Source organism: Sus scrofa, chromosome 1 (assembly GCF_054392235.1).
Source record: "Sus scrofa isolate SSC_HxYL_T2T_F1_AM1 chromosome 1, Sscrofa_HxYL_maternal_Yorkshire_Landrace_v2.0, whole genome shotgun sequence".
In the NCBI taxonomy this organism is placed as follows: Eukaryota; Metazoa; Chordata; class Mammalia; order Artiodactyla; family Suidae; genus Sus; species Sus scrofa.
In genome coordinates this window covers 170590685-170612936 of record NC_139383.1, presented here as the reverse complement: position 1 = coordinate 170612936, position 22252 = coordinate 170590685, and the positions used below count along the sequence as shown (strand labels likewise).

At 43.0% G+C, this 22252-nt stretch overlaps 1 protein-coding gene across 3 annotated transcripts in view; it reads right to left on the bottom strand.

The window, feature by feature from the left end:
* Window positions 1-4007: 4007 nt before the first annotated feature.
* LOC146406845 (uncharacterized) overlaps window positions 4008-22252 on the bottom strand; it is a 140999-nt gene continuing 122754 nt past the window's right edge. For 2 of the 3 annotated variants that reach the window (XR_014816087.1, XR_014816079.1), the window contains 2 exons: window positions 8739-8777; window positions 4008-6746 (listed from right to left, as the gene is read on the bottom strand). Coding sequence is in view for 1 of the 3 variants with exons in the window: in XM_084977424.1 (XP_084833550.1) it covers window positions 6436-6746; window positions 8739-8777; window positions 16699-16765 (417 nt within the window). In the remaining 2 variants the exon portion in view is untranslated. Of the gene's footprint in view, window positions 6747-8738; window positions 8778-16698; window positions 16874-22252 lie in introns of those variants that run through there. The other variant, XM_084977424.1, reaches the window with a different exon arrangement.

The window sequence follows — 22252 nt, the reverse complement described above, 5'->3', positions numbered from 1 at the left end:
GTCCCATGTTCTTTCCTGAAAGCATGTATATTTCATCACATATGTAAAGACTTTTTTTGTTGTTGTTGTTTATTTATTTATTTATTTATTTATTTTGCTTTTCTCAGGCCCAACCTGTGGCATATGAAAGTTCCCAGGTTAGGGGTCAAATTGGAGCTGCACTTGCCGGCCTACACCACAGCAACACCAGATCCTAGTGGCATCTACAACCTATAGCACAGCTCGCCGCAACACTGGATCCTGAACCCGCTGAGCAAGTCCAGTGATTGAACTTGTGTCCTCATGGATATGAGTTAGGTTCGTTCCTGCTGAGCCACAACAGGAACTCCATGGAAATATTTTTTTTAAAAATAGATGACTTCATTATCAGGGACCTTACCTAACCCAGGTTCATCTCCTCGCAAAGGAGCAGGAAGCTATTTCTGGAGGACACTGTCCTGCTGCCCTATTTACAGTGCATCCCTTACCTACAAACTGGGTACAAATTCTCTGTAAACTCCAAGCCACTTACCAGATCCAGATCCTCACATGGATCTAAGCATATGCCATGTACATGTCAGGCACAATGGGCAAACAGATTATTTATGGGGCTTGGCGGAGATGACTTTATCAGGGTTTTTAGTCACAGTCTCTGTGACAGCACCCACTGTGACAGTGAGCAGGTAAAGTGAATAATAATATATCCACTTGGAAGGTCAATTCCTGCTCATCTTTCTAATTATTAAATACATCATTATGGAGGGGCTCTCTGTAGCTTAGTTTCCTACTGTGAAGGGGGGCTGTTCATTATTCAAAGTTGTTCTTTTGTTGCAGAGGTAGAATAGCATGGGTGGAAACTGCTCCACTGTAATCTTTTTATTTTGAAGGAAAAAAAAAAAGGCAAAGTTTTTTGTCTTGGAATGGAAAGCTGGTGCTTTTTTTTTTTTTTTTTTTTTTTCTCTTTTCATTTCAATGCCATCCTCATGATTAGAGGTCATTGGTAAATCTTGAGGCTCCCCTAAAATATAACTCGGCTGGGGACCATCCTTTGGCATCACCCTAATTGCTTTGTTTCCCTCCTGACAGACACCTTCATCTGAAAGAAGAGGAAAGGATGGAAGCCTCCTATTTCATTTCAAAGAGAAAAAGCAAAAAGACACCTGAAGTTGTGGAAACAGAAACTCACAGCATAGTCAGAGGTCTCTTCTCCAGGTTCCCTCTAGCCAAGAGGAGACTAGACTCAAAAATGCCAACATAGGAGAAATGTAGCCATCTACATGAGGTTCACGTTCATTGCATTACTGGACTACCCTTGGTCAAGTTTTCTAGTAAAGCCTAGATAGATAAACTAGATCAATAGCCAGTATAAATAGATAGATTATTTTAATAACCTCTACATTAACCAGCATATTTGGATGCCTACCAAGGCACCTGGCCCACAGCAGGGCCTCCACAATATTTTTTTTTTTAAAGTAGAGAACAGGGAGTTCCCATTGTGGCACAGCAGAAACGAATCCGACTAATATCCATGAGGTTGCGGGTTTGATCCCTGGCCTCGCTCAGTGGGTCAGGGATCTGGCCTTGCCATGAGCTGTGGTGTAGGTCGCCGATGCAGCTCAAATCCTTCATTGCTGCGGCAGTGGTGCAGGCCAGCAGCTATAGCTCTAGTTTGACCCCTAGCCTGGGAACTTCCATGTGCCAAGAGTGCAGCCCCAAAAAGCAAAAAAATTAAAACAGAGAACAAAAGACAGATATTACTCCTTTTCTTTTTGCACCTCTCATCTCCTTCTAAACAGTGATTTAGGACAAGTGAATTACTAAGTCTGTGAGTGTTGGCTCACTCATGGCCAATTACCAGACAATAAAGGGGGTCACTTTGGTAGCCAATCTAAATCAGTCCATCCATACATGGTGCCAACTATTCCATGGTCCATTCGTGTCATTCCTATCAATGATTACATTGGGGCAATTGAAGCAAGAGCCAACTGCCAGAGCCCAGACTTGGGGTGTTTGAAGTAACAGACCATCATTAATCAAGGAAGGCGAAACAAAGAACCTAAGACTTAAGAGCCAAAGGTAAAGTTAATCTGAAAAAGTGAGAGTCTGTGTGCATATGGCCATGTCATCAATGACTGGGTACACAGGCCACATCCTCCAACAGAAAACCTGTTTATCCATTTGTTATTCATCTTAATGAATTGGCTCCCAGTAAGGTGTCTGCTGCCTTCCATGTATACTCCACTTTCTTCCCAAACATACAGCAAGGCCAATTCTCTGTCTGGGAAGGAATCCTAATTCCCTAAGAGCAAGCACATTTCAATCTTGTGAAGATGAGATTTCACTGTATTAAAATACAACCAGGAGTTCCTGTCATGGCTCAGCAGTTAACGAACCTGACTAGCATCCATGTGGACTCGGGTTCAATCCCTAGCCTTGCTCAGTGGGTTAAGGATACATTGCCGTGAGCTGTGGTATAGGTTGCAGACGCAGCCGGAATCCTGAGTTGCTGTGGCTGTGGTGTAGGCTGGCAGCTACAGCTCCGATTAGACCCCTAGCCTGGGAACCTCCATATACTGCAGGTGCAGCCCTAAAAAGACAAAAATAAATAAATATATAAATAAATAAATAAATAAATAAATAAATAAAATAAATATTAAAAAAAAATTTAAAGGCAACCAAAACACCTATTTTTCTCTCACATGCAGAGATAGCCAATTTAAGGTCTTCTCCCAAAGTACTTAATGGGGGCTCCCCAGTCAACTTTATCACTTGAAATTACATCCCTTCCAGACAGACAATTTAATCTTTCACCATTAATCTTCCCAATTTGTAGCATCTGGGGGATTTCGTGTTTTGTTTTGTTTTTTTCTTTTTTTGCTTTTTAGGGTGGCACCTGCAGTATATGGAAGTTCCCAGGCTAGGGGTCAAGTCAGAGCTGCAGCTGCCAGCCTACACCACAGCCACAGCAACTACATATCCTTAACCCACTGAACAAGGCCAGGGATCGAACCTGAATCCTCATGGATACTAGTCGGGTTTGTTACCACTGAGCCTTATATCATTAGCTTCCTACACATCTCAGGAAGATGGCCCCTTCCCTAAATGTGGCTAGGAAATCTGCTTTTTGTTGTGTTTTGTTTTGTTTTTAATTTTGTGGCTGCACCTGGGCATATGGAAGTTCCTGGGTCAGGAATTAAATCCAAACCACAATGCTGGATGCTTTTAACGCACTGAGCAGGGCTAGGGATCAAACATATACCTCTGCAACAACCTGAGCCACTGCAGTTGGATTCTTAACCCAGTGCACCATGGCGGGAACTCCAGAAATCTCTATTTCCTTTCAATGTTCTATGGCTTTCTGAGGTAAGCGTTTCATCTTGTTATTTCATTTCCACCACTAATCATTAAATGATGAAGGCCTTAGTTAATTCTGGGTCCCCTAATCCACAGTAAATCTGAAACAAGGGAAAAATCAACTGAAAGCTAACTCATGGACATTCCTGTACCAAGAACAAGAAGGCCCTGGTCACATAGGTAGAATAGCTGTCTGTCCATATTGGGTTCCAGAAAGGGTCTCTAACTTCTCAGCATTTCCCCTACAGGTCCTTTCTGAAAACACAAATAACCCAAGGGAGATACATTCTCCTTATCAAGACATTTTTTTCCATCACAGCACTGATCAGAGCACAGCAGTGATGGTATTTTGCAGAGCCAGGGAAAAAAGAGCCCTGATGGTGCCTGGGTCATTTATACCCAGAATATAGAGCCAAAGAGAATCTAAAGAGAATAGAGGATAGATTCTTCCATCTCTGACCAGACAAAACAGGGTTATCCCTGTCTCAGAAATAAGACAATTGCCTCCCTGAGAATTATGAGCCCCAATGAACAGCAGGAAAAGTTGTTTGGGGTTTTGGGATGCAAACCGTAACATTTGGAATGGATGGGTAGCGGGGCCCTACTGTACAGCACAGGGCACTGTGTGTGACTGGGTCACTTTGCCATACAACAGAAATTGAAGAAACATTGTAAATCAACTATACTTTAATAAAATAAATAAATAAATAATTTTTAAAAAGAAAAGAAAAGTTGTATGAGCAGAGGACAAAAGAGAAGAGGAAAGGGCAGCGGGAAGGTGTTGAAAACCTAGCTGGCTCTTCACAATTGGGCCTAGAATGGTCCCTGCTATGTGAAAATGTCCATTCCACCTGTGAATGTGACACATTAAGCCGCCCCCGATTATGGCTCTGAAGGAGGACACGAAAGAGAGGGGTTTGCTGGAGAGAGGGGATGTCTGGCTCAGGAGGCTCTGACAGGGGTGCCAACAGGGTAGAGTCAGGGCCATGGGGGGCTCCGGGTGAGAAAAGAGGGAAGAATAGAGACAAAGCTCACCTCCTCACTATTTGGAAGCAGGCTCTTACCCTTATTTTATTCCCACATTCAGGATAGAGCATTTGATAAGTAGCCAGGGGAGAGAATGGCCAGAAGGAAGTCAAAGCCGGGTGGAAAGTGAGCAAAGCCAAAGATTTTCTGTGTAAAATCCAGTGTTTCAAAACCTTTCCAGTAACATTTCAGGTCAGAGATCCGATTCTGCCCCCGGGGCACTGGCCCATATCTTGGTGGACACAGCCATGTGTCAGGAGACCCTGTCCCTAAGTAATAGAGAGGAATACTATCAGTGACCAAAACAAAGATCTATTCTTCTCATGAATAAGACTCGGTGGCATCGGGGCCAATGTGGGTGCAGTTCTCAGGTTACCAGATGGCAGTCATTGCGCTGATGATCAGTTCTTGCACTTGTGCAAAATCAGAAACAGAAGACAGGGCTAGGACAGGTCCTCTTCTGGACCTTCCTCTCATCAAACCTTTCCTGGAAGGTCCCAGTAGACTTTTTATATTCTCATTGATCTGTACTACATGCCTTCCCTTAGACTAAAGACTGGGTCCAAATTCCCTAAGGTTCCCAGACGCCCATCTGATGTGTGCCCTAAATAGGTTACCCCTGCCCCTTCTTGCGTGGAAGATGGGGGCAGTGCTTTGGGAGGGTTTTGAGTTCCATTGTGGATGAGATCCCAGGGTAGACCAAGAGATGTTGGATCAGAATGGGGCCCCTGAGACCAGCATAAGCAGAAAAGTGCTGGGACTGCCCGTGGAGAGAAGAGCATCCTCCCCACATAGGCATCGTCTCCAAATTTAGCAGCATGAATGAGCCTTCCCAGAGGCTCCTTTGAAACTGTTAAGAAATTATAATTAGACTTTGTGCCTCTGCTAAGCCTTTTATCCCAGGAGCCCAGGACACTTCCCTGCATCGTCTCATTAATCTTCCCAACACCATTCGAGGCAGCCAGCACCTACTGTCATCTTTATTTTCAGGATGAAAGAATTGAGATGTAGGTACAGGTTAATGACCTGCTCGATGTCATGCTCCGTGAGTCACCAGCCACCTGGGGATGGGACCAAAACTGATTGGGGGAAGATAGCTACCCTAATCCATTGAGGATGCTGGATGGTAATGTGGAGGTCATTTACTTGCCCAGATAATGTGGGCCCTGAAAGGTGACCTCTTGGAAGAATGTCAGAGCTCTGGAGAGAGCTTGCAAAAGGAGCAAATCTGAGCTGTGATTCACTGTCCTGGCAACCTTGGGCATGTCACTTGCACTTTCTGAAGATTTTTCCTTTTTAAAAATAAGAACAAAAAAAATAAAAATAAGAATAGACAGAGTTCTCTTATGGCACAGCAAGTTAAGGCTACAGCGTTGTCACATGACAGCTTGGGTTCACTCCCTGGCCTGGGAACTTCTGAGTGTTGTAGGTGTGTCAGAAAGGAAGGCAGGAAGGAAGGAAGAGAGAGAGAGAGAGGAAGGGAAGAAGGGAGGAAGGAAGGAAAAGGATGGTCATATCTATCCATCTAATTTCTCAGCTGTTTAAAAGATAAAGAGAATGTTTCAAGTGAAGCCACCTTTGCTAGGACGTTGTCTAAAATCTAAGTCCATCAAGGGAGTTGGTAGAACCAACGGTAAAAAGTAGCCTGCTCCTCTTGGCTCACCATGGCAATCCTAACTTACGTTCAGACAATTATACAGGACTCGTCCCATATGACCAAGAAATTCCATTCTGCCATTCGATGTGCTATGAGCATATTTTTAGCACATACTGTGTGGAATATGCATTGCCGGATGCTGCCATCACTAGGATGTGACCCGTGTCCTCTAGGAAATACCGTTGGTTGGAGAAAGCAGACAAATGTACCACTTATTTCACTGGCAGGCAAAATGAAATAAGACAGACAACGAGGCCAAACAGGAGGAAGGTATCCGGAGAAGATCTGAGTCAGCCAGTGGGCTGGGAGGAGGTGGAGTGGGGAGTGGGGGCAGTGGGCAAAAGCTGAAACAGGAAAAATCCTTAGCTTTTCTTTTCCTTTCCCCGCATCCATCATTCTCTCCTCCGAGAAACAGGAAGTCAAGGTGATAGAGCAGCAGAGAACTGAAGGCTGTGTTTGCTTTGTTTACATCTGCAGGGAAGGATTTTTGAAGAACCTTTGCTCCGCGGGCCCTGGGCGCGCCTCTCTCTGAGGGCACTCTTACTTTCGGCCACAAGAGGGCGCTTCTCCTCCTCCGCGGCTCTTTTCTGGGCGGCCAGCGCCTCACAGCCACATCTTGCTGAGACGGGTTCTGCCTGCAACACCTGCAGCCTGGAAGCATTGCACCAACAGCTGGAAGACCGGGTCACAGCAGTCCCAGCTTCCAATATTTGATCGCTTTTAGATGAGCCTGAATAGACGTTCAAAAACAGTTAGCCTCCCATCAACAATGCATGCTAGAAGGACAACAATCCCTAGAAAATTCTCATGAAGTATTTTTGGAAAATTGTCTAGTATCTCTGGCCCTGGCAACAACATACCCTCTCTTCCAGACTTAACCAACTGACATAGCAGAACACTTGTCCTTCCCCAGGGGGACATCCGGTTTGGTGCTAAGGGAACTCTTAATAAAGGAGGAGAGAGGGGCTTCCAGATCTGAGATAGACCAGAGAGGGAAAATAGTCACCTTTCATTTATTTTTGTTTTTTCAATTAATTGTTAAAATACCTGAAAGAAGGAAAACAATTCCAGCTGGCTCTGCACCAGACAAGAATTCCTAAATTGCACTAACTTGGCTGCTCCCCAAAGTCCCTTTGTTCTCTCCACACCCTGGTGTAAACATACCCACCCACCACCACCCTGTATTATTTTCTTAGCTCAAGTTTGAGTGTCCCGTGGACAGTGAAGCCAAACAAACTGAAATGTCAGAGTTTGGAGCAGAGAAAGGTTTATTGCAGGACCATGCAAGGGGGTTCGTGCCCCCCCCAAAAAAGCCCTAACTCCCCAAGAAAATTGTGAAGCTTTTTTAAAAGCCAAGTTGGGAGAGAGGAGGCAGTCACAGATTAAGCAATCAGCTTGTGATTGGGTGATGGTGAGGTAACAGGGTGGTGTCGCAGGGGTTAACTTTATCAATCCTTAGGCTATAGGAGGACTTTGTGCTTGCAATCTTCAAGTAGTTAATATCGTCCATTGTTTGGGGGTTCAGATACTATTGTCTAGGTACTTCAGAGAGGAGCTAAAGCTGAGATATGGAGGAAGGACCTGACCCTGAGAATGTTGCACAGGGTACTGACCTGTCCTGCCATTAGTTACAATACATATCCAAAAAATTAGAAAGAAAGTTCCAAGATAAGGCAGGATGAAACACTGACACCTGGAGTTCCATTGTGGCTCAGGGGGTTAAGAATTCAATGTAGTCTCTGTGAGGATATAAGTTCAATCCCTGGCCTTTGCTCACCGAAGGATCCAGCTTTGCCACAAGCTTCAGTGTAGGTTATAATTGCTTTTCGGATTTGTTGTTGCTGTGGCTATGGTGTAGGCTGGCAGCTGCAGCTCTGATTCAATCCCTAGCCAGGGAACTTCCATGAGCCATGGGTAAACAGAAAGAGAAGGAAGGGAGGAAGGGAGGGAGGAAGGAAGGAGAACAGGAAGGAAGGAAAAAGAGACTAATACCCAATCATAAGCCTTTCACTCAAAACCACACCCTCAGAATTAATGGAGGACTAGTTTGGTTTTGCCTTCTAAATTACTAATTCCATGATTTTGGGTTAGCCTCTGGATTGGAGTGGCTTTTTGGGTAGAAACAGCCTAAACTTTGAGTTGACAAGAACTATCACAGTGCGTAAAAAACAAAAATGACCAGCATGCTAAAATTATGCCCTTCTCAGAAAGGAAGAGAAATCTCTGATTATGAAAAAGATTTTTAAAACCATCTATTAACTACATGGTAACACCAAAATAGATCTTGAATAATCTGAGAGATGCTTGGGCTAAAATCCCATAACTTGCTCCAGAATATTTGTCTAGCCACATGCCCCCAAATCCTGTTTATATTCATAGGTGCTATCAAAGGAATGGGTCACCATCATTACTGTCATCATAGGATGAGTGGTTTATCAGCCAGGCTGGCTTAGATGGGATACAGAGTTAAATGTTTCCAGTCCTAATTTTCTTCCTTTATTTGCTGAGTCTGAGTCCTGATGTTTGGTGCTGGTCATGGAAAATCTCCTCAGTCCCCTCCCCACAAGAGAACACCATGGAATAAGTCGGAATTGGTGTGTAGTTGGGACAGTGTTCTCATCTGTAAAACTGGACTGAGTCCATCCATTTTGGGAGATATATCTATGGACGCTAGCAGCTAGTATGAAAAACAATTATTTGTAGATAACTAACAAGGACCTACCGTATAGCACAGGGAGGCTGCTCAGTGTTCTATAATACCCTATAAGAGAAAAAAGAATGGATATATGTATAAGTGATTCACTTGAAGCTAATACAATCTTGTAAATCAACTGTACCCTAATAAGATTTTTTTTAAAAAGCAGTGATTTGTGTAGTTTCTATAGTGGCCACACCCTTATAAGGTTTATGTTTCTGAAATCAGACCAGTATCACTCACTTCAAGGAGATTTGAAGCTAGACCCATTGAGGAAAACAAGATTGGAGCATAAAATTTATGCATTGGTTAATTTTATGTGTTACAGTCAACTTTGAGTAAAGGGATTACCCTCAATACTGTGAGAGGGACTCAACCAACCAGTAGAAGATCTTAAGAACAAATACTGAAGTTTATTGGTAAAGAAATTCTGTCTTAAGACAGAAATACCAACTCCTACCTGCATTTCTAGCATGCTGGTCTACCCTACAGATTTCAGTCTTGCCAGGCTTCATAGTGGGAGCCACTTTCTAAAATAATTCTGTGTGAATGTGTGTGTGTGTGTGCACACGCTATTGACTCTGTTTCTCTGGAGAACACTGACTCATACAAATTTCAAATGAATCTTTTTTAATTTTTTGTGCTATTTAAATTAAAACATTGAAGAGATATTCAGTAGTGCCATTTTACATGACATTAGACATAGCATTACTCCCGATTTTGTTTAGGCACCCAGTCCCTCCCTAACAGCATTCCCACCTCTCCGAAAGTTGACCTGACCCTTCTCCCCCCCTCCTTCAGGGGTGGTCCTGACTGGTCTGAAGGTAAGAGGTCCCCTTGGCAGTGATTGGCTCAGGTGGGGGTGTGACTTAGTAAGGGCCAATGAGCTATGAGAAGAGGTTTGTTGTGGACTTCAGTTGGGTTTGTTCTCATTCTTCTGAGAGGCAGCCTTCCCTCTGCTGTTAGAGGAGAGTAACAAAGCACTAGCCCTGGGTTGGTACTGGCAATGGCCATTTGATAGGAAATAACCTGAGTCCTTAATGGTGCTATTGAGCTGAATGGATCAGTCAGCCCTAAAGCCTTAAGTGAACCAATATGTTTTCTATTGTACAAGCCAGTTTGAGCCTTATTGAGGCTTCCTGTTATTTGCAGCCAAAGGACAAAGTTGTCTTGCCTTTAGTTTTTACCCATACACTGGGAGAATAAAACTAGATAATCTAAGATCCCCTTGAACTCTCAATATGTGTGAACTGCACATTTCAACACTGGCACTAACTGTATTTGTCAATTACAGTTTAGAGACTTTGAATATTATTTTAGATTTCTACATACATCTTCATTTTAGAAATAGAAAAATGATAAGAATTTTAAATTTTTAAAGCAAAATTTGAATTTTTTCCAGCAGCCTTAACCCTAGTCAACCACTGGTAACAGTAATAACTTTCACTAATTTTTTAATATATAAAAATTCTGACAGGAGTTCCCGTCATAGCGCAGTGGTTAACAAACCCGACTAGGAACCATGTGGTTGTGGGTTTGATCCCTTCCCTTGCTCAGTGGGTTAAGGATCTGGCATTGCTGTGTGCTGTGGTGTAGATCGCAGAAGTGGCTTGGATCCGGAGTTGCTGTGGTTGTGGCCTAGGCCGGCAGCTACATCTCCGATAGACCCCTAGCCTGGGAACCTCTATATGCTGCGGAAGTGGCCCTAAAAAAGGCAAAAAGACAAAAAAAAAAAATCTGACAAATGAACTATAACTATAAAAAGAACCTATTAGGGAAATGGGCAAAGGATGAGAGCAAACAGTTCCCAGCAAAATATATTCAAGTGAATCTTAAACCTATAAAGAGAAGTTTGACCTCCTCTATAGAGAGAGAAATGCAAATTAAAATGACAAGGAGACTGTTGTTCTTTTCACCTAAGAGATTGACAAGTTATAAAGGGGTTAATAACACAGTATTTGAGAAGCTATAAGAAAAGAGCAATTGGGTTGTGATGATCTTTGTACAACTCTAAATGTAATAACATTCATCGAGTAATTAAAAAAAAAAAAGGAAATAGCAACAGTGATACAATGAGAACTATGACCAAAGATCAGCAATTACAGATAAGGGTGGACTATGGTACAACTTTTGAGAAAGGCAATTTGGCATTATCTGTCAAAATTACAAATTCACATATGCTTTGACATAACCAGTCCCCTTTTAGAACTTTACCTACATTTATACTTGCCCAGGTATAAAATGATGTTATGTGTAATTGCAATAATTGGAAACAACTTAAATGTGTATCAATAGAAAAAAGATTAAACTGTCAAAGATGTAGACCATAGAATAACATCCAGCTGTTAAAGAAATGAGGCAGCTCTGTATGCAGTAAAATGGAATGACCTCCAAATTATATTTTAAATAAAAAGCAGGAGAATGATGAAGAGGATTATATGCTACCATTTACAATTTTTTTAAAAGAATAGCTAACTATGTTTTCTGTAGGGTTAAACAAATAGACTACAGTAGAAACTGAGAATTGTGATTATATCCAGATATTGCAATGTGGGAACTGGAACACAGGGATGAGAGAGAGGTTAACTTTTTTTTTCTTTTTATGGCTGCAACTGCAAAAGGAATTTCCCCGGCTAGGGGTCAAATTGGAGTTGCAGCTGCTGGCCTACACCATGCCAAAGCCATGCCAGATTCCAGCCACATCTGCAACCTACTCCACAGCTTTGCAGCAAGGCCACATCTTAATCCACTGAGCGAGGCTGGGAGTCAAACTGGCATCCTCACAGACACTATGTCAAGTTCTTAACCCACTGAGCCACCATGGGAACTCTGAAAGAGGTTAACTTTTAACTGGATATCTGTTTTAAAATTCTTAATATATGAATGTATATCAGTTATTTTTAAATTAATGAACTTAGGGGAAAGTAAAGTTATTATAAATATATTTCCTGATTTGTTATTATGACAGGGGTTCTAAGCTAAATTACAGGGCTCATGTTTTGGATAAATGATAATTAATGATCAGCTATAAAACAATGATTTGGCACATTTGTTCTCATTTCCCTTTCTGTCTAAATAAGGGCAGTAAAAAAAGGATCTTGAATTAAAGGGAGAAAATTAATCTTGTCTATAATTTTTTTTTTTTTTTGGTCTTTTTAGGGCTGTACCCTCTGCAAATGGAGGTTCCCAGGCTAAGGGTCAAATCAGAGCTGTAGCTGCCGGCTTACGACCCAGCCACAGCAACACCAGATCTGAGCTGCGTCTGTGACCTATGCCACAGCTCATGGCAATGCTGGATCCTTAAGCTGAGCTGATCCTTAACCTGAGCGAGGTCAGGGATTGAACCTGTGTCAAGGATGCTAATCAGATTCATTTCCGCTGAGCCACAATGGGAATTCCTATCATATTTTAAAAACTTGTTTGCTAGGCATTTACTTTTCTGTGCATTCTACCCCTAATGTGCCTTTACCTGGACAGCTTCTCATCCAGTGTCCTATCTAATGTTCTTTAACGTCACTCATTTGACAAACACACCTACACGTCTTTGCTGGGCCAGTCACCAAGGCCTCAAAGGAGAATATGACCCAGAAAATTACTATGTTTAGAACTCAAGTCTTTTCATTATTGTCTTCCTTCCACAAGGGTAGAAAGAGCAATGGTGAAATCAATAAACTGAGAGCTTCAGGTCCTAAAATGGGGAGAATCAACAAGCAGAAAAAAACATCAACTGAGAAAGAGGACCATGGAGAATGCTTTGGGTCCATAGAAAACTGTTCCAGGAGGAAACTTTTCCACTCCGGCATTTCAGTTGCCCCCATAAATGCTTATTTTAGGAAAAAGAATGAAAGAAGAAAGTGACAAAGAAAAGTGTGGACCCAGGTCACAAAATAATCCAGGAGAAACAACCTCTGAAACTGGGCTGAATACATATATTAATTCATGCATTCGTTCAACAATGTTTACAGAGAGCCTATCCTGTGTGGAGCAGTGATCTGAGTCAGAGATGAATCCGGAACACCCCCACCTTGAGAAGCTGACATGCAAAAGATTCAGAGAATAAATCACTGAATATGTCCTGTACCGGCAGGTGGTAATAAATGCTGGGAATGAAGGTTCAGGAGCTGGAGTGATGAGGCCGCCATTTTGGATGGGAGGTGAGGGAAGGTCTCTGACGAGATGTTCTTCGAGCAGAGAATGGAAAGAAGCGAGGAAGCTACGTGGGGACCTGGGAGAAGAAGTTTCTAGGAGAGGAAGGAGGCTTGGCATGGAAATGTGCTTGGGAAGTGAAGGAATCCAGAGGCAAGATGAGGGAATGTCCTTGCAGAGTTTAGAAAAACACAGCTGAGGGAACAATGTAGTTATGTAACTCCACTCCTTTAAAGATTCTGCTCCTAGAGCTTTAAAGCAGAAACAGAGTCTTATTTAGAGATAGGGTAGGAATCTGTTCAAAGGGGATGGTCTGACCAAGAAATACTCCCTCTATCCCACACTCACAGATTCTTGGGTTGCCTTCTCAAAGAAGAAGCTGGACACTTGGATCCATGTCCAACGTCAAAATGCAAAACCTTTGGAAAGATAATGGGCAGATGTGACTTCCTACCAAAGTAGAAATAATTCAGCTTCTGTGAGCAGTAGGGGCTTTCTGAATTTGGGGGAGGACAGGGCATTGAAAAAAAAAATCAAACACACACAACATGAAAGCTAGAAACCCTCGAATCAAGCTTCAGCTGCTGTGCTATTTTCTCTCAGACAATCACTGAACAGAAATATTCTTTCTCCCTAGAGAGAAAAACGGTATTTCTACTAAGCTTCCATAGCTTGTTAGAAATATCCCTTAGGGACACACAGCTCCCTTTGGAGTCTAATTATATATTCACCCAGTGGTGTTCTGATCTGAATTTAGCTACCTGGGAAATACCCAGGAAGAGAGTGCCATTTGCAGACAGCTGCACTAGAGAGTGACACGTTGTAGATTCATAAATGTATTCAGTTTTATATATTTCCCACTCAGATGAATTTTGCAAGTAGGCTAGAGCCAAAGACCCAAATCTGAAACAATCTAAGGAACAGATGGAAGAGTCACTGGAATTCAAAGCATCACTGTGAATCCCTTGGTTAGACTTCATTGCGCTAAAACCTTCCCAGCATTGATAAACTTGGGGATTCATTCCCTAATCATAGACCATGGCAGGAAGAGTCCATTTACTCCACAGAAGATGCAGGTAAGCAGATACTCTGTGCCAGGTGCAGGACTACTAAGGAAAAATAGGACCTGCCTCTTTCCAGGTGAAGCCACCCATCTCCAGTCATGCAGCCGAGTGGGACCAAGGTTGAGTTCATGCTCACACTGAAGATCTCTACTACCTTTGTTTTATTTTCACAAAGGAAACTGTCATTTAAGGGTTACTGGCAAATTTTGGATTCTGGAGCATTGGTGCTGACCTCTGTGTTCTAAATAGGTCTCTGGAATGGTCCTTTAGTGACTGAAATGTTAAGCTGGTACCACCTCTTCTGTTAAGGTAAGGAAGGGAGCTTTGCAGAAGGAGCACAGGGCCTCCTGGGAGGAAAGAAATTGAGACCTCCTCCCCTTCTTGTTAAGATTTAAGCTGGTATTTTGCACATAGGTTTCCCTGGCTGAGGCCAGATGCCAGAAGGAAAGACAGGGTTCAGGAAGAGAAGTCCCACAAAAGAAGGGAAGAAGAGCATTCTGATATGTGGACTGGGTCGAAATATCCAGGTCTCGATGTTGATATCAGAAGGCAGGATCTAAATATGTCTGGTTGGAGTTCCTGTTGTGGCTCAGTGGAAATGAGCCCAACGTGTATCCATGAGGATGAAGGTTCAATCTCTGGCCTCGCTTGGTGGGTTAAGGATCCCGAGTTGCTGTGACTGTGGTGTAGGCCTTCGGCTGCAGCTCCAATTCAACCCCTAGCCTGGGAACTTCCATATGCTGCAGGTGCAGCCCCAAAAAAGACAAAAAAAAATGTATTTAGTTGATACTCTTGGCCATGCTGACCTTAGTACCCACTGAGTGAGCAGGACAGAGAGAGAGAGAGAGAAAGAATCCTGAAAGAGCTCTCCACTAAGAACCATGGGGCCTCAGGTCCCCTAGCAAAGCAGAACATGAGCATGTTCCCACAGAAGATGCCCGACCTTACCACCGGAAGAATGGCAGCCATACGTAAAAAGCAAATACCTGAGAATCACGTCAGCCTCTCAGCATCATTCATCTCCTGCACTCCTCATGCAGACATTTGCCACTACCCATACTCAGCTTTACCTGTCCCCTCACACAAGGATAGCTGCAAGCCACAGAAGCCAATTCAGGCTAACCTGGGGTTGTTAGAAAGATAACAGGTAGCATGCGTACGCCACCAAATGACTGAAGAATGGGGCTTGGACTGTGGTCAGGAACCTAGGAAAGGTGGGCAGCGGCAGCAGGAAGAATGGCTCCAGAATAGAGCTGCTGGCCCTGCCTCTAGGGACACTCGAGGCCAAGGCATCAGGAACCCTGAACACCAGTAGGCATCATCTCTCAGCTGCCCTTCATCTTCACATTCCTCCGCAGAGGTTCAGTCTGAGGCTTGGAGGGTCAGCCTGGCAGAGCCTGAGTCCTGACCCTCCAGCTGACTGTCCAGGGGCTGGTAGGGGGCTCTTCCAAACTCAGGCTCTGTGGAGGGAGAAGGACCCTGCCTCTCTCCCCTTGTGCACCCATCTCCCACCTCAAAACAAAAAGCATGTAGGAAGTTCTGGAAATAGGAAATGGGTATGGTTAGGGGCCATCAAAAAATGACACTTGGGGAGTTCCCATTGTCACTCAGCAGGTTAGGAACCCAGGTAGTATCCATGAGGATGCAGGCTCAATACCTGGCCTCACTCAGTGGGTTAAGGATCCAGCATTGCCATGAGCTATGGTGTAGGTCACAGACATGCTCGGATCTGGCTTTGCTATGGCTGCAGTGTAGGCTGGCAGCTGTAGCTTTGATTCGACTCCTAGCCTGAGAACTTCCATTTGCTGCGGGTATGGTCCTAAAAAGAAAACAAACAAAAAAAGACATTTGGATTACAGCTGATGTTGGAAGTCAGAGAAAGGAAGAAGAAGAATAGACTCAATAGACAATTCATCTCAAAATCCCCACGATTCATAGAGTCCGTCTTGAAATATGTAAAGATGTTACAAAGAAAAGAGCAATTCCAACTTTAAGGGTAACCTTGAGAATAATACCTTCTTGTTTACTACGAAGTGACAGCTCTATAGGAAAAATAAAAAATGACAGTTGTTCCACCTGTCCTGAACAGTATTATTGAGAGATTTTGAGAAATAAGCTATCCAAAGCATATCCCAAAGTCCCTGCAAGATTATGTCAAACAAATTTAATGTTAATTATACGCTTAATTCAGCGAGACTGTTAGAAATTAGTCCAATTTATGATAGAGTAAAGTTATATTTTTAATATAACATAGGTATATTCTACAATACATTAGTGCCTGTTTTAAAACCAATATACACAGTACATTTATGTCTTTTTATGGCCATGAACATAATTTTACTATTTGTAGGATTACAGAGGTTTATAGATGTTGTGGTTTTACATGTACTTAGTCTGATTCATAATTTCTTTGAAACAAGAATGTAACCTCCAAAGCATTTAAGATTGACCCTGCCTCCCGCAATAACCAGTTTATGGCATAGTGTCCAGCAAAAACTGAGGCCTGGCCATTTGCTGTACATTTATATAAAATTTGATTTATCATTACAATAAAATGGTTAGGCTCTTTGGCTGGGTTTGCCTTGAACCTATAACATTATAAAATTGCACACATCGATGAATGCTTTCTAAAGTTTACATTTTCCAAAATAATGTGTTCTATTAGTGTTTGGGGGCTCTGATAGACCTTTCTACTGGCCAGTATAGGAAGAGTCTGTAAGGAATGTGTACAGGAAGAAAAGGCACATGGAAAACATACCTGATGCTCCACTACTCACCTAGCCCATTAACTTCTACTAAAGCTGATGGAGATGAAGGATTTTGTAATTGGTCTTTTCCCAGCATTGCTCACTATTGTGCTACTCCTCAAGTCCGCCTCCTGACAGATCTCGAAAAGCCTCACAGTCTGCACCCATGCTATGCCTTTGGTATGAGTTGAGGATAGAAATTATTCTGGAATACATAAAAATTCATCAATGAAAAACATGATTTGCATGTGCATGATCACAACAATATGAAAGTCTACATTCTGGTGTTCTGGACTGAATAATTATGCTCCTGCCAGATTCATATGTTGAAGTCCTAATGACCTCAGAAGGTGACTGTGATTGAAGGTTAAATCTGTAGTCTTTGTTTGTTTGTTTTGCTTTTTAGGTCTGTACCCGTAGCATATGGAAATTCCCAGGCTAGGGGTCCAATCAGAGCTGCAGCTGCCAGCCTATACCACAGCCACAGCAACTCGGGATCTGAGCTGCATCTGCAACCTATACTGCAGCTCACGGCAATACCAGATCCCTGACCCACTGTGTCCTCATGAAAGTTGGATTTGTTACTGTTGAGTGGCGGGAACTCCCTAGAGGGCTTAGTCTTTAAAAAGCAGTAGTTTTGTAGGACTGAACCCTTAATCTGTGGAATCTGATGCTATCTCCAAGTGTACAGTGTCTGAAGTGAGTTAAGTCGTAGGACACCCAGCTGGTGTTGGAGCATCGCTTAATGGTGTGAGGGGAATGCCCACACTTACAAGGGAATTAGGTGTCAGAAGGCTCTCACCAGCCCAATCAGAGTCCCAGCCCATCTCATGGGGGAGACATAGAGCTAATTATCTCATTAGAGTTATTCTGACTTGGGCCTCGATAACCAGGCCTTACATTTCCACATAAATAGAGGTGGCTGTTGGCTGTTTATTACTTAGACAAAAGGCCTGATCTTGGGTTTTCTTGGTGGTGTAACAAATTGCCACAAACTTGTCAGCTTAAAACATCACAAATCTATCACATCAGTTTCCATAGGTCAGGAGACCAGATCCTCAGCTCTGGGCCTCCCCAGGCTGCACTGAGGGTGATAGGCTGGGCTGCAGTTCTCATCCAGGGCTTGGGGTCTTCCAAGTTCTCTCAAGCTGATGGCAGAGTTCATCTTCTTAAGCTGCATGAATGAAATCCCTCTTTATTTGCTAGCTGTCAACCCGACTGCATTCAGCTCCTGGAGGCCCCCTCAGTCCCTTGCCTTGTGGCCCCCACATGCAGTTCAGAGTGTGAATGTTCATTTTCTTCCTGACCAGTCAGGGTGTGTCTCTGTGACTTCCTATTGTGATTCCTGATTCTGAAGATGCTGCTGCAACAAGAAACCCTATCACCTTTGCCTTAGGATGTAACCTAATCAAGGGAAAGACTATCCCATCAAAGTCACAGGTTCTACCCACACCAGGGAAGCAGCTGGAAGCTTAAGGGTCATGTTAGAATTTTGGCTACTGCATGGGGCAAAGTGACTTTCTGCAGCTGTGACAAGGGGCTGACAGCTGAAGTCTGGGCACCAATCCTTCGCTCAGAATGGCTCTGGAAAGGGAATCACAGTGTCCATTTATCATGTGCTACCTCTCCATCTTTAGATATTCTGTGCTTTGGGGGCTGTCTGCTACCAACAGCCTGCCTGAACTTGTTGTCTTTCTCAGCTTCCCTGTATTGTTATGGTAATACTAGCTGTTGTAACATACGAACTCTGAAACATCCGTGGCTTAATACAAGAGATATTCATTCCTCTCTGATGTGAAGTGAACTTGAGTGTGTGGCAGGCAGTCTTCCAGGTATAATGATTCAGAGACTATCTTATGGACCCACCATCCTCTAGGTGTCAGAGTTCTTTGAGCAAGTAAAACAGGGAAAATGAGGATGAAGGCATGACATGTCAGTGTGGAAGTGACACCCATCACTTCCACTCACGTTCCATTGGTGAAAACTAGTCTTCTGGTTCCAGTACAATGAGAGCTAGCCACGCAGACCCTGGCTGAGGAGTCACCTCCCAATGGTTCTACACTATGGAGAGGAAGAGCAACTCTCTGCTGGCTGCCTCTGCTACATGCCCTTCATGCCTCAATAGACTGTTACCAGCAGCTCTGCCTCTTCTATTTGATCACCTTATGTCTGCACCTGCCCAACCCTGCCCAGTCCAGTGGGCATGTCCAGTCCTGATACTACCCCTTCTAAGATTCTCTAGTCTTCAGGATTCACCTTCCCACCACCATACTTGGAGGTATTATCAACATCTTCCTTTTCCTTCCCTTATAAATTCCACTTCTAAATTATGAAAACTCCAGGAGTTTGTCACAGTGTATACACACACACACACACACACACACACACACACACACACACACGCAAAGCCTTATGGTGTGGTCAGCACTGGGAGTGATGGAGAAGAGAGGCAGATAGAGATGGAGAACAGGCCATTGGTCTACATGTGTCCTTCGTGTGGGGGTTTCCCTCAGGAGGGGTGTGCAACTCCAGGTTGGCTTGACTCTTTGAACACACCCTGATTAATACCCACTCTCTGTAGCGCTGGGTGGTAAAAACACAGAGAAGAGTGGGATGCACCAGAACTGTGATGAGCTCTTTCCAATGGGGGTTGGGGTGGGGGAACCTCTTAAATACGCTTCCCAGGCAGTCAGAAACACATCAAAACAGAGACTTGTAAAGGTCTTCAGGGACCTCCATGAGGCAGGATCTAACTTTGCCCAGAGCAGTGCAAGGTTTCTCCTAGGAGCCACATTCAAGTTGAAGTTGAACCGGTGAAAGGGGAAGAGTAAGCGTTCCAGACCCAGGGTAAAGTATCCATCAAGATATGATTGGGAGTTCCCGTCGTGGTGCAGTGGTTAACGAATCCGACTAGGAACCATGAGGTTGTGGGTTCGGTCCCTGCCCTTGCTCAGTGGGTTAACGATCCGGCGTTGCTGTGAGCTGTGGTGTAGGTTGCAGACTCGGCTCGGATCCCGCGTTGCTGTGGCTCTGGCGTAGGCCGGTGGCTACAGCTCCGATTCAACCCCTAGCCTGGGAATCTCCATATGCCGCGGGAGCGGCCCAAGAAATAGCAACAACAACAACAACAACAAAAAGACAAAAGACAAAAAAAAAAAAAAAAAAAAAAAAAAAGATATGATTGAATGAACAGCCAAAGGCTGGAAAGAACCCAGTGTCCCTCAACAGGCAAATGGGTAAACAAAATGTGGTGTATGTGTATGATGGAATATTGTTCAGCTTTAAAAGGAAGCAAATTCTGATACATGCTACAACACGGAGGACCCTTTAAAATATTATGCTAAGTGGAGTTCCCGTCGTAGCTCAGTGGTTAACAAATCCGACTAGGAACCATGAGGTTGCGGGTTCGATCCCTGACCTTGCTCAGTGGGTTAAGGATCCAGCGTTGCTGTGAGCTGCGGCGTAGGTCGCAGACATGGCTCGGATCCCTCATTGCTGTGGCTCTGGCCTAGGCCGGTGGCTGCAGCTTGGATTAGACCCCTAGCCTGGGAACCTCCATATGCCACGGGTGCGGGCCCAGAAAAGGCAAAAAGACCAAAAAAAGAAAAAAATTATGCTAAGTGAAACAAGCCCGAGACAAGAAGACAAATATTACATGATTTCACTTATATGAAATATCTAAAATAGGCAAATTCATAAATGTAGAAAGTAGAGAGGTAACCAGGGGCTGGGGCGGAGAGAATGGGAAGTTCTTGTTTGATGGGCACAGAGTTGCTATTTGGGATGATGAAAAAGTTTAGAAAATAGCTAATGCTCATGGTACACAATACTGTGAATGAAATTAATGTATAACTTGTACACTTTAAAATAGCTCAAAATAAAATAAAATAAAATAAAATGGCTCAAATGGCAAGTTATATTTTTTACCACAATTTTTAAAAGATATTGTTGTGTGGAAGACCATAGGTAAAGGGAAGAAGTTGATTGAAGATCTCTATTTGTAAACATCAAAAAGATAATTAAAGGAAGAGTTCCCATCATGGCTCAGTGGGAGCAAATTGGACTAGGAACCATGAGGTTGCAGGTTTGATCCCTGGCCTTGCTCAGTAGGTTGAGGATCCAGCGTTGCAGTGAGCTGTGGTGTACACTTCAGCCACAGCTTGGATCTGGCGTTGCTGTGGCTGTGGCATAGGCTCGTGGCTACAGCACCGTTTGGACCCCTAGCCTGGGAACCTCCATATACCCTGGATGCAGCCCTCAAAAGACAAAAGACAAAAAAAAAAAAAAATATATATATATATATATATATATATATATATATATATATATATATATATATGTATGTATGTATAATTAAAGCTCTCTTTGGTCCCTGGCTATAGCCTGCAGTTTCTTTTACCCTAAAATGGGAAGGATTGAGCAAAAACATCAGAAAAGGAGCCACTTTCAGAAATTCATGGTTGTGGAGAGTCTGAAGGCCAGCTTCAATGAAATATTGCCTTCTTTTCAGTGGATTAGCCATTTGTGGTCAAAAGAAAAACTCTGTGTGCTTCAACTATGACTTTCTTTTAAATATTCTTTTTACTAGGCAGCAGTCCATTAAATTAGATTTAATTAAAGTTGATTTGATTGATGGAATAAGATCTCATGGTCTCTCCAAAGGCAGCATAGTTTTGCGTCATTGATCCAAAAAGGCCCCCTCACCTCTTGGCAACCTTGTGGCAAAATGATTTATTTCCTTGGTGAAACCAAGCAATACTATTGATCTAAAGAAACATCACTTCAGTCATTCCTGTGTAGTAGAGGTTCTTAACTGTTATTAAATCAGCTGTTCATGGGCTGACACATCACAAATTGAAACTACACACACAAATCACAAGGCTGAACTTGAAAAGCCAAACCTGTTTTTATTGCACTGTGGAAACTAGAAATGGGATTTAATTCTGCCGAGGTTATCACATGGAAATTTAAAAAAATGCAAAACATCCTTCCTTTAAAAAATAATACGTGGCATAAATCATCTCGACAGCTGACCATTACACTGTAACATCCCAGTGAGTTTTGCATTAATCGGAAACTGAATTAGATTAATAACTATGCATTCTCCTAAACATTTCAAGGAAATTAATTTAGCTCTTCACAAGTCTGAGCAAAATGCTTTGGAAATATTAACTACCCGATTCTTATCACCCAGAAACATTTCCTTTACACATATTTGCACACGGGGCTTTGCTAAGCACTTTCTAAGCAATTCAAACTGATGGATTATATAATCTAAAACTGCCATTTTCCTATTAAAAAGACAACCTGGAACTTGTTTATTTAAGTGCCAGCAGCATAGCCTTTTTTTTTTTTTAAAGTTGGGTTATTTCTGGTTATAAAAATGTGGGGAGGTCTTATTTCATACAAAGGATGCATCTCACAAGACCTTGTGTAATTCGAACCTGCATAATTCAAGAATGATTCTCTCAAGGGAATAAGTATAAAATAAGACAGATGTATTCTCAGAGCACATTTACAAGTCGTAACATATTTTTGCTTTAAAGCCGCTTTTCCTGTTCCCGGTTATATCTAATATTTCACA